We start from the raw sequence: 12,045 nt of genomic DNA, 5'->3' as shown, positions 1-12,045 counted from the left end.
TTGTGGTCTCAGTTCAAGTGTTTGAAGAGATGCAAAATGAATAAAGCCAGTGCTTCAAAGGATGAGATGCAGAAAACGTCGGCTCTCATCTCTCCCGCTGCTGCATGAGCTGGTGGTTAACCTGTGTGGAGAAATGCAGGAACCTGGAGCTCTAGTCTTTGTACTTGGAAGATTTGTTTGTTTATTTTCCTTTCTCAAGACAGGGTTTCTCTTGTGTAGTCTTAACTGTCCTGGAACTTGATCTTTAGACCAGGCTGGCCTTGAACTCACAGATCCATCTGCTTCTGCCTTACCAAGTGCTGGGATTAAAGGCATGCACTACTACTTCTAGCTTGCTTGTGAGTTTGAAAAAGTGTGATTAAGAAATATGGTAAGAGGCCAGGCATGGTGGTGCATGCCTGTGATTTCAGCACTTGGGAGACAGAGGCAGGTGGATTTCTGAGTTCGAGGCCAGCCTGGTCTACAGAGTGAGTTCCAAGACAGCCAGGACCACACAGAGAAACCCCGTGTCAAAAAACAAAACAAAACAACAAAAAAACCCAGCTCACATGCTAACCTTGGTAATGTCAGCATAGATATTCTCTCTGTGTGCTAATGGGTGGTACGCACACTATTTACAGCCTATAGCAACAAAACTACTATAGTGAAGTCACTTTTGGTATTGTTCTTTGAAAGTGTTAACTTTTCAATAGAAGCATGAATTGCCTAGCCAACTACTGCTCAATCATAAGGCTAGGCCATTTGTGGGCTAGGCAGCAGGGGCATCCTTGTCATTCACTCACTGCTAACCAAATTACATAGTAAAAGTACCTGATTTAATTCCTGTGATCCCTTACCCTCTGGGAACTGCTGAGCCCAGTCCACAGGATGTGATGGTGGTTCAGTACCTGTTGAACAGAACCCTTTGTTTTTTGTTTTCACATGTGTGGCTCTTAGGACATGGAGGCTCAGCAGGTCAGTGAAGCTGAATCAGCAAGAGAACAATTACAAGATCTGCAAGACCAGGTAGCTAAGCAGAGGGCATCCAAGCAAGAGCTGGAGACAGAACTAGACCGGATGAAACAGGTAAGGAGAGGGCACCTCACAAGAAAACCTGTAACTTGGGCTCAGAGAATTAGTGTTAGCTGGGAGCTTGCGGGTTCCTCCTGCCTTTCTATCCCACCCTCTCTGGTTTGAGGTTTTGTTTATTTGCTTGTTTTTTATTGTTTATCATTATTCTTTGTGTGCATGATATTTGAGTATAGGCACATGCATGCTACCACACATATGCCACTGCTTGCTTGTAGAAGTCAAAGGACAACTTTGTGCTATTGGTTCTCTCCTTCGGTATTTACATGGGTTCTGGGTTTTGAACTCAGGTTGTCAGGCTTGATGAAAGTGCCTTTACCACCTGAGCCTTTTCTCTCTCTCACTTTTTTGGGAGGGGGTGTGGATTAAAGGCATGCACCCTCTTGTTTGTTTTTTAAGATAGGATCTCTCTGTGTAGTACTGGCTTTCTTGGAACTCTGTGGTACAGGGTGGCTTCAAACTCACACCTGGCAGCTGTGGCCTGTTTCCCAAGTGCTAGAATTTGTTTGTTAGTTTGCTTTCTAAGGTTTATTTATTTGTGAGGCTTGTGTACGAGTATACGTCTATAGCTGCAGCTGCCTGTGCATGTTCACATGCTAGAGATCAGGTGTTCATCTCTATCACTTTTTAAAAAATATATATTTATTTTCATATATGAGTGCTCTGCTACATGTACACCTACCTACATGCCAGAAGAGAGCATCAGATCCCCCTAGAGTGGCCGTGGGCCACCATGTGGTTGCTAGAAATTGAACTCAGGACCTCTGGAAGAACAGCCAATGCTTTTAACTGCTGAGCCGTCTCACCAGCCTCCAGTTTTCTTTTCTTTTCCTTTTTTTTTAGGCCATTTTGAAACAGGGTTTCTCTGTGTAGCCCCGGCTGTCCTGGAACTCACTCTGTAGATCAGGCTGGCCTGGAATTCAGAGATCCACTTGCCTCTGCCTCCTGAGTGCTGGGATTAAAGGTTTGTGCCACCACTTCCTGGCCCTCTGTCACTTTCTACTTATTCCTTTGAAACAGCATCTTTTCCTAGAGGTGTAGCTCTGGTCTCAGCTTAGCTAGAACCAGCAAACCCCTGTGATTCTCCTGTCTCTGCCCTCATCCACTCAGGGTTGGGGCTACAGGACATCTGCCTTATTAAATGGATGCTGGGAGCTGAACTCTAGTCCTCATAATTTTGCATAAAATGTTGTTAACTGTAACCCATCCCTCTAGCTTGTGATTTGTGTTGTTGTATTAACAGATGGAAAATTGGGCACAGAATGGTGTTATAACTGCCCAATACTATAACATGAGTAAAGAATAAAGACCAGTGTCATCAACCCAGAGCCCAGAATTGTCTCCATCTGTCTGTCAGGGTGTGTAAAAAACACAAAACTGTGCTCACTACATCTACTTTCCCTGCTAGGAACTCTGTTGGCGCCATATTAGCTGCTTTCTATTAGTTCCCCAAGCCAAATTAGTTTATTACATCAGTATATTGTAGTATATCCATTCATTTTTATATTGAAGCAGTTTATATTGAACACATTGTAGCCACATTCTCAGAGTAAGATTCTACACCTAATAATGATATCTCCTGACTGTAATCATGTAAAGTGGCATAGTAATAACAAACTGCTGTTGTTAGCACTTGCTATCTTATTTCATAAAGGTAAAAAGTCGGTACCATTCAATTTATAAAAAATTATTCTTGTGATTCTTACTATATCACTCATAACATTTCTAATTTTATGTATTTTTAAATTCTCTTTATCTTTTCAAGTGTATTTAAATTCTTTAAATAAGTTTTTCATTTGGATTTATTGTGGAAATTGTTTTTAACATTTATTTTGTAAGTGTTAAGAGAAAAACCAAGCAGAGAGCTTCAAGGCATGTGTATCTCAGGTTGCTTTAGTTAATGTAATTATAAGATTAGCTGTCCTTTCAGAATTGCATTGCAGTTAATTCAGGGAGCTGCTATATATCAAAGGGCAGCAGTTTAATGTGATTGATAGAGGATAATATTCATTTATTATGGGAGATGTTTTCCTGTAACCTCTCTCAAATGCCATTTTTAAAATTATGAAGTAGAGGAACATGAGCTGACTGTTGCTGTAGGTTACTTACTTATCAGAGACTCCAGATGCAGTATTTAATTTTAGGATTAATATGTACCATTTTGAGCAATTTCAGCCTTGAATTTGTACAGACCTAGAACATGGAAGAAACCCTTCTGGTAACTCTTTACCTGACTATCAGCCTTGTACCCACTGAGCCCTTTATATTTTAAAAAATCATTTATGAACATTATATTACTAACAGCACAATCTTTATTATAAATACCAAATTTCTTCAGTTTGTTGTTATAAGTAATAATACTATTCTATAATAAATCTTACATTTACAAATGATGTCCCATTCTTCCTCATTGCTGTAAGGTAAGAATACTTTGTATTTTCTAGTGATTTATCCTAGTAGCAATGCTTACAGCATCATGCTGAAGTACTGACTTTCCGTCAGACCCATGCACATCCATACAGTGTGATTGTGACATGAACTGAGTCTTGTGGGTTTGGGCAGTGGAGATGTCATGGAGCACACTCAGATTGATTTGTTCACTCCTCTCTAGGAATTCCATTACATGGAGGAAGATCTGCATAGAACAAAGAACACACTACAAAGCAGGATTAAAGATCGAGAGGAAGAAATTCAAAAACTGAGGAATCAGGTAGGGATGGGCAAAGTGGGCGACCTGAGTTGCTTCAGTAGGGCCTTCGCTTTCGGTATCCTTCACAATTCATTGTGAGGTTTGGGACTGCTCTAGATGTCTCATCTCGCACCTCCTGAATCTTCATCTGTATACACTATGGCTTCCTTTTGTAGAAGTGTCTTGTAACCATTTCATGGGAGGTTAGATTTATCTCCAAAACGTCACAGCTTCTCACCCTAGTGTGTTCATGCTGATTATCACATTCATGATTTCTTTTTCCTCTCAAAAATATACTGATTGATCTTCACAATATCAATTAATAGGACAGCTATAAAGTCACTACACTTCTGTTTCTTAAAATATAAATTAATGGCGCCTATATATGGTTTTCATTCTTTCAAGACTATCGTATGGGACAGTAAAAAAATCATTGTCTTTTTTGTAAAGTCTATTTTATTTTATTTTATTTTATTTTTATTTTATTTGAGACAGTGTCTCATTTTCCAGTCCTAGCTGGTATGGAACTCATAGTGTAGACCAGGTTGGCCTCAAACTCACAAAGATCTACCTACCTCTGCCTCTTGCATACTGGGATTAAATGTATGTATTACCATGACCAGCCTTAAAGATTGTTCTTGATGAGGCTAGGCTTAAACTTATAAGGACTAGAAAGAAAGTATCAGATCCCCTTTATGCAGTTTAGAAGAAAAATTTCTTAGAGGAGACACAAAAAGCCTAGTCATAGAAAAAACTATGAACTGAATTCATCAAAATTTAAATTTCTGCTTACCAAAAGGCAGGCAGACGTGAAAGGAGGACAGCCGCAGACTGAAGAGGAGGCTCCCAACCCCTCCTCTGCCCTCCTGTGCTGCCTCAGACATGTTAGACATGGCCAGCTCTGGAAAGCAAACAACCAGTGTTAGAATTCCTGTTGACAGGAAGCTGCTACACCATTGTTGTTAGTGGGCTGAACGTGTGAGTAGGTGCCCGGGGTCACAGGGTCATCAGGACTAGTCCCACTCCACTCCCAAGACAGTGGCTCGGCTTTGGGCTGAGAAGAAACCTGTGCTGTGGGCTACTGCACAGCACTGGGGAAACTGGCTCTCCATTTTTTTTAAATTGTATTTTGTTTGTTTGTTTGTTTGTTTTTGAAACAAGGTCTTGCTATTTAGTCCTGAGTGACCTTGAATGTACTGTAATCCTTCTGCCTTGGCCTCCAAGTTCTAGGCTTACAGTCCTGCACCACTGCTTCTTGCAGGCAGCAGGTTGTTTCTGGTGAGGTTATTGTCCATTTTCCCTGTGACTCTAGGTGTATCCCACAAAAACACTTTGAGTTTTGCATTTATTCATGAACAGTCTAAACTGGAAATAAAACAGGTGTCCCTAGAGGTGAATGAATAAACCAGTTGTGAACTGATATATACAGGAGCTGGAGAGATAGTTCAGTAATTAAGAGCACTGGATGTTCATCCAGAAGACCTAGGATGCTTGATTCCCAGTACCCACATGGTGGCTCACAGTTATTTGTAACTCCAGTTCCAGAGAACGCTCTTCTGGCCTCCATGAGCATTAGACATGAATGGTTGTACAGATATACATGCAGACAGAACACTCATAAACATGAAACTATAAAATAAAATAAAAAAAAACATCTATAGAGTAATGTATTATTCTTCTAGGAAAGTTCATTCTCACAGGAAACTCAGGAACAGAAAAGCCAACTCTGGTGCTAGAATGGAAATCGGGTTGTGTGTGACGACGGGCATGTTCTGTTCTGTTCTGTCTGAGTCACATGGCTAGGGGATCGTAGAGCACGGCCTCTCATGGGGCTGCACGGCCTCTCATGGGGCTGCACTCCACAGTGCCATACTGTTCAACTGTGGGCCAGGTGGTGGTGGCACATGCCTTTAATCCCAGCACTTGGGAGGCAGAGGCAGGTAAATTTCCAAGTTTGAGGCCAGCCAGGGCTACACAGAGAAACCCTGTCTCGAAAAACAAAACAAAAAAAAAAAAAAAAAAAAAAGAAAGAAAGAAAGAAATTTGAACTGTGGCCTGTAAACTTGACCATGTCACTGTAGTAAGAATATAGTGTACAGGGGCTGGAGAGATGACTCTGGTTAAGAGCATTGACTGTTCTTCCAGAGGTCTTAAGTTCAATTCCCAGCAACCATATGGTGGCTCACAACCATCTGTAATAGGATCAGATGCCCTCTTCTGGTGTGTCTGATGACAGCAACAGTGTACTTACATAAATTAAATTAAAAAAAAAAAATACAGTTTACAGTGTACCTTCATAGTCACATGTAGTCATGATACAAAACCAGAACAGAAGCAAAATTTGATGGGGACTTACCTGTAACATCTGCACTCAGGAAGCTGAGGCAGGAGAGTCATAAATTGGCTAGTCTGAGCTATGTAGTGAGTTTAAAGCTACAAAAGAAGACCATTTCATAACAGCAACAGCAAAGAAGTTAATACACAATAATAGTAATAGTTGTATATAAAGTGTATTATATGACTTTCAGGAGATATCCCCTTCTATTACATTCTCCACTTGCTGATTTGGTTTAAGAATCACGTCTAGCCAGTGAGAAAATCATTATAGAGACTCGAGGCCCCATTTCACTTCCGTTCTGTACCCTCCAGCTTAGAGCCTATGTACTGATTTAGTGACTACTTACCCTTCAGCTTACCAACAAAACCTTAAGCAACAGCAGCCAGTCGGAGCTCGAAAGCCGACTCCATCAGCTAACGGAAACACTCATCCAGAAGCAGACCATGCTGGAGAGCCTCAGCACAGAAAAGAACTCGCTGGTCTTCCAGCTGGAGCGCCTCGAGCAGCAGATGCACTCTGCCTCCACGGGGCCCAGCAGCGGGTCTTCCATTAACATGTCTGGAGTTGACAATGGTGAAGGTAACACTAGAAAGGACATGGTGCCAAAAATTATGATCTTGAAATTTTACAGAAAGACTGTTTTTATTGAAAAGAAACTTTCTTTAGTGATTCTTCTCCCAATGTAAGACCTGAGTCCTGTGCCATTAGTAAAATCATCAGAAATATGTGTACTGGAGTAATATCTCATGAGGTTAGACTTGGACAAAGAGGGCCTGAGATTGGGGAGCACGTTGGAATAATAAGATACTTGACAAAACAGACAAAGCAGGAATTCGGGAGCATAGAAATTTCAGGTCAGTTAATGTGTTTTCATGATCCCTTAGTAAATGACTTTCAGTATTGAAGTCTTTCTTAATTGGCATGCTTGTCCATGTGCTTTAATTATGATAGCAAAGTCTATAGATTATTAAGATGCATATTCAAAGAGTATGTCAGTACCATATCAATATGTCAGAGTTTTTAACTTTAGAACCTCATAAAGCCTATATAAAGCCATGGAGCAAATCTCTCAGGTCTTTGACTTTAACATTAATTTAAAAATAAAAAATTTAAAGAGAGAAGGCCAGATTTGAGAATTAGTTGTAATTTGAATAGGGTGGCCAATGGAAAATCCAGTTGAAAAGAGACAGATTATCAAAGTTCCAGAGAGTATGATAAGAAAGTGCCCTTGAGGAGGTCTGGAAGAACAGTGTTTAGCTAGTCTAAAACGCAGCTGGCAAGCCATGAGGGAACTGTGTCCCTGGATGCGAGGCTGAGAGGAGTGCGCCATGGGTTCAGAGAGCTCGGGGTAGCTGAGGGCCTGCATGAGGATGTTGACTAGGTAGGTAGGGATCTGGTTGCACTGTGGTGGGGTGTCTCTGGGTGACTTAGACTTGGTCCGGTAATGTGGTTCAGTGGTGCAGCATTTGCTAACATATAAGTGACCTACCTGGGTTTTCCCCCAAGTACCACAAACAAACAAAAACCCAGAAATCTCAGAGGGGCTAAGAGTAGAGGCAGAGCGGCCAGGGTGCCTTTGCGTTAATCCATGTAAGGGATGGTAGTTTTGCTCAGAATGGGATTAGTGGGGCATGGAGGGATGTGAGAATTTACTTAAAAAGTGAGCTGGCAGAACTTACTGACAGATTGCATATAAAGCTTAAAAGAAGAGTGAAAGATTTGGTCTGAGTGGGTGCAAGGGTGGAGTTGTTATGTACTAGGATGGGAAAACACTGAGAGGGAGTTTTCCAGGAAGAGAAAGAGACATAGTTCAGGTACATGAGCCGCTGTCCTAATGGAGCAGGGGAAAGGAGAGTGAGCAAGCAGTCCCACCTAGCAGCCACATCCTCAGCGGTGCAGAAGCCACACCCCTCTCAGAGCCAAAGCCCAGGGATGTTGACTCTCAGCACCAAAGGGTGTAAAGTTCCTATTGTCTACTAGGATCTTGTGGACATTGAAGCATTTTGTTTGGTTGATCTGTGTTATGGTTTCTTTGACATTGGGGGTAGTGCTTAGAAACAGTCTTAAATTCTTCTTCATATAATCTGATACATTTTCAACTCTAGTTTTCTTAGAAAGTCAATTTTAGTGTTACTATATTAATCTGCTCTCTTATTTAAATAGGGACACGCCTGCGAAATGTTCCTGTTCTTTTTAATGACACAGAAACTAATCTGGCAGGAATGTATGGGAAGGTTCGCAAAGCTGCCAGCTCCATTGACCAGTTTAGGTAAGCAGTGCCACTCAGCGGGAGTGATGGGCCCTAACTAATGTCTTCCAGTTGGAATAGTCACCCTGAGCCCATTGGGCAGAGGTAGTAAAGTGGCAGTTCCCTTATTCCTTTTCCATACTCCCAGACTCTGTGAAGTTACTTTAGGCAGTCTGCCAGTGGCTAAGCACTGTTAAAGTTGTTACTTGCCGGGCTGTGGTGGCGCACGCCTGTAATCCCAGAACTCTGGGAGGCAGAGGCAGGTGGATTTCTGAGTTCGAGGCCAGCCTGGTCTACAGAGTGAGTTCCAGGACAGCCAGGGCCATACAGAGAAACCCTGTCTCGAAAAAACCAAACCCAAAAAACAAACAAACAAACCAAAAAACTAAAAAAAAGAGAGAAAAAGTTCCTGAAGCCACAGGACTTAAGTCACTGTCTGAAGTGCATGTATTCCATCTAGCACCTGTAGGAACTGCAGTGTAAATGTTAGCAGTAGTAAGAAGGAAAAGATGTGTTTGTACACACACGCACACACTTGAGCACGCAAGCACGTACACACGCACGCACGCATGCGCACACACACATACCTTGATAAGGAAAAGCCTGCAAAGAGCTGTGAGCAGTGAGGATGTGAGGACGTACATCACACTGCTCTGTCACAGTCACTCATGTCTGCCTGAGCTCCTTATCCCCTTCCTTCCATCTGTCCTTCCATCCTTCTGTCCGTCCATCCTTCCTTCCTTCCTCTTCTGTCTTGTTTGTTTGTTTTGTCTTCTTTTGAGACAGCTTTGTAACTCTGGCCTAGAATCCACTGTATAGTCCAGGCTAGCCTCATACCACCTGCCCGTGTGGGGATTAAAGATGTGTACCACACCTGGCCTTGCTTCAGTTCCTATGGCTTAGTCCTCTGGAAAAGTGTGTCTGTGCAGAAACTTCTAGATTAACCATTTCCAAGTAAATGCTTGTGCTGAAGTCTTAATTGCTGACTCCAAATAATGATAGAAGTATTTTGTTCGCTGTGGCCTTCCTGTGTCATCACATTTTAAGTGATCAGGTGAGTCATTTTTTTGGTGGTAGTCACACAAATAGTGTGAGTGAGGTTTTAAAAACATTGGCTATTAGCTCAAAAAGATTTGCCTTAAGTATAATACCCTTTCTCTCATCATTTGCACAGTATTCGCCTGGGAATTTTTCTCCGAAGATATCCCATAGCACGAGTGTTTGTAATTATCTATATGGTGAGTAATGAAGAAGTAATACCACACTTGATTTCCGTCTGTTGTTTTAGCTGCTAATCTTACTCGTATTTTATCAATCAACTTTGAAAGAGAATACAGCTCATTTTTGACCATTAAGCTTTTCTTAAAATACTTTACAAGTTAGCATTTATTATGTTGAGAAAATAAGTGCTCAGAGTTTTCCTGCCAATAAAATTAGCTGTAATGTAGGTTAACAGTCACTTCCATTTTTAAACCTGTCTAATGACAAAAATACAGTTAGAACAGCTGGTTTAATTTTTATCTTAATGCTATAAAGTTGCTTTGATTATTTTCATGTGTTTTACTTTATTTTTCTAGAAGGATCTTAAGGCCAGTGCATTTTCTTCTGTGTTTTTAGTTGCAGAATCAGTTGCAGTAGTTTGTGATGTTGGTTTATGTGTGCTGTGCCTGAAAGTCCATTCTGCTGAGTGGGGATGTCTTTAAGAGGTTAGCTGAGTTACGGCTATTTTCTTAGGAAATAGAAACCTACTTTTAATAGAAATTTCTATGTGTTCCACTAGAGGGAAGAATTATTCCTCTAAATAAAAAGATTTAAGAAAGGAGGATGAGTGGGAAGGAAGAAAAAGAGGATATCAGAAAGGATTTAGGGTGTACCCCATAGGGACTGTTTGCTGTGAACAAACACCATGACCAAGGCAGCTCTTAGGAGGACAACATTTAACTGGGGCTGGCTTACAGGCTAAGAGGGTCAGTCCATTATCATCAAGGAATGGCAGCATCCAGGCAGGCATGGGGCAGGAGGAGCTGAGAGTTCTACATCTTCATCTGAAGGCTGCTAGGGGAAGGCTGGCTTCCAGGCAGCTAAGACGAAGATCTTAAAGCCCGTGCCCTCAGACACGAGTCGTTCAACAAGGCCACACCCACTCCAATAGAGCCACAATTCCTAATAGTGCCACTCCCTGGGCCAGGCATATTCAAACCACCACAGGCAGTGGTGCCAGTTGAATGCTGTGTGTTGGTCCTGCAGAGTTTACACACCCCAACCAATAGGGCTTCATGGCATTCATACTGCCCTGAGGAAGCCATAAATGTGTCACCAATTCACATCTATCACTGACATGTTGTTCCTGTCAAGTGTACTTTCCCATCTCTCCATTGACAAAGCTGGCTAAACTGTCCCTCACAACACTAGCCATTAACTGTTCTACAAGGTCTTGCCAGCTGATGTGTGTCTGTCTAGCAGTGCTAGCCAAGCCCTCTTTGCATAGTCACCCGCTAGGTCATTTCTGCAGATACATGCGAGTCATGAACATTTGGTGTTCAGTCTCTCCTCTCAGCTGAGAGGTCTGCAGTGTGCAGCTCAGTTTCTGAGCTCACTGAGCCACACGTTTCTCCATTATTCAGCCAGTAAACACATACTGAGCCCCCGCCGTGTTCCCGAGTCTGCCCCAGATGGGTATGAAGACAAGGCATGGTCCCTGTCCTCCTGTACAGTCCGCACATAAAGACTTATTTATTGGCCGACGCATGATTGTTTTGTTCTCCCTCTAGGCTTTGCTTCACCTCTGGGTCATGATTGTGCTGCTGACTTACTCACCAGAAATGCACCATGACCAACCGTATGGCAAGTGAACTGAGCCCCTGTTCCCGTGAGTGCCTGCCATTGTCCAGAGCTGGGCTCTGCAGAAAGAACAACACTAAGACTGCTGGGAACAGTGCACAAGATGGTTTCCTCATGGAAAGATTTTCATCTTTTAATTTATTTCTCTGATGTCTGACTCTCCCCTATTTCCATAAATCTCTAAATGCAGACAGTAACTTGGTAAATTAAGCTCGACCTTTTCTGAGTTCAATTGCCCTAGATATGTATAGAGAAAGAGAGAAAAAGAGATTCGGGGGTTGTTAACCTCTGTACAGACCTTTCTATATTTTAGGTGACACTGATTATGGGTTATAATCAGGAAAACTAATTGTATTTAGGGATAAAAATAAAAAGATTTCTTTTTTAATAACTTAGAGTGCTTTATATTTTCATATATTTAACTGCAAATATTTAATTTTTACATGTTAGATTCTTGGTATAATTCTTTTTAAATACATAAATAAAATTCACTGTGCATTTTTCTTTTTTTTTTCTTTTCTTTTTTAAATAATGACTTTAATCCCCTTTAAAGACAACCTTTCCAATGGCGATGAGTGAGTGCGCAGCCGCGGTCACTAGGGGGCTGTAGTGGTTCCCACTGCTCTTCCCTCTACCCAAGTTGTCTTGCTTTCCCCAGTGTGTATCTCATGGGATGCGTCAAGCTGCTGCTTGTAGCTTGTGGGAGATGTCTGTTGACCAATACTGAAGCCAGGGTCCTACATACAGTGAGTAAGTACAGTTTTCTGTGTGACCAGCATGGCCTTGGAGTTGTCCTTCCTCTCTGTCTTCCTCTCTAGATTCACACTTTGCTTTGTCACCCAAGTCCTGGCAGTCTCTTTG

At 41.8% G+C, this 12,045-nt stretch overlaps 1 protein-coding gene across 2 annotated transcripts in view; it reads left to right on the top strand.

Moving 5' to 3' along the window:
- Golga5 (golgin A5) overlaps positions 1 to 11,575 on the top strand; it is a 28,016-nt gene extending 16,441 nt beyond the window's left edge. For both annotated transcript variants that reach the window (XM_052185206.1, XM_052185207.1), the window contains 6 exons: positions 937 to 1,065; positions 3,680 to 3,778; positions 6,449 to 6,674; positions 8,259 to 8,364; positions 9,518 to 9,581; positions 11,115 to 11,575. In XM_052185206.1, the coding sequence (XP_052041166.1) occupies positions 937 to 1,065; positions 3,680 to 3,778; positions 6,449 to 6,674; positions 8,259 to 8,364; positions 9,518 to 9,581; positions 11,115 to 11,195 (705 nt within the window). In that variant the 3' untranslated portion in view covers positions 11,196 to 11,575. The remainder of the gene's footprint in view (positions 1 to 936; positions 1,066 to 3,679; positions 3,779 to 6,448; positions 6,675 to 8,258; positions 8,365 to 9,517; positions 9,582 to 11,114) is intronic.
- The last annotated feature ends 470 nt before the right edge of the window (positions 11,576 to 12,045 follow it).

Source organism: Apodemus sylvaticus, chromosome 6, assembly GCF_947179515.1.
Source record: "Apodemus sylvaticus chromosome 6, mApoSyl1.1, whole genome shotgun sequence".
Taxonomy (NCBI): domain Eukaryota; kingdom Metazoa; phylum Chordata; class Mammalia; order Rodentia; family Muridae; genus Apodemus; species Apodemus sylvaticus.
The sequence above is the reverse complement of the archived record's forward strand: the minus strand, read 5'-3'. Positions and strand labels throughout refer to the sequence as shown.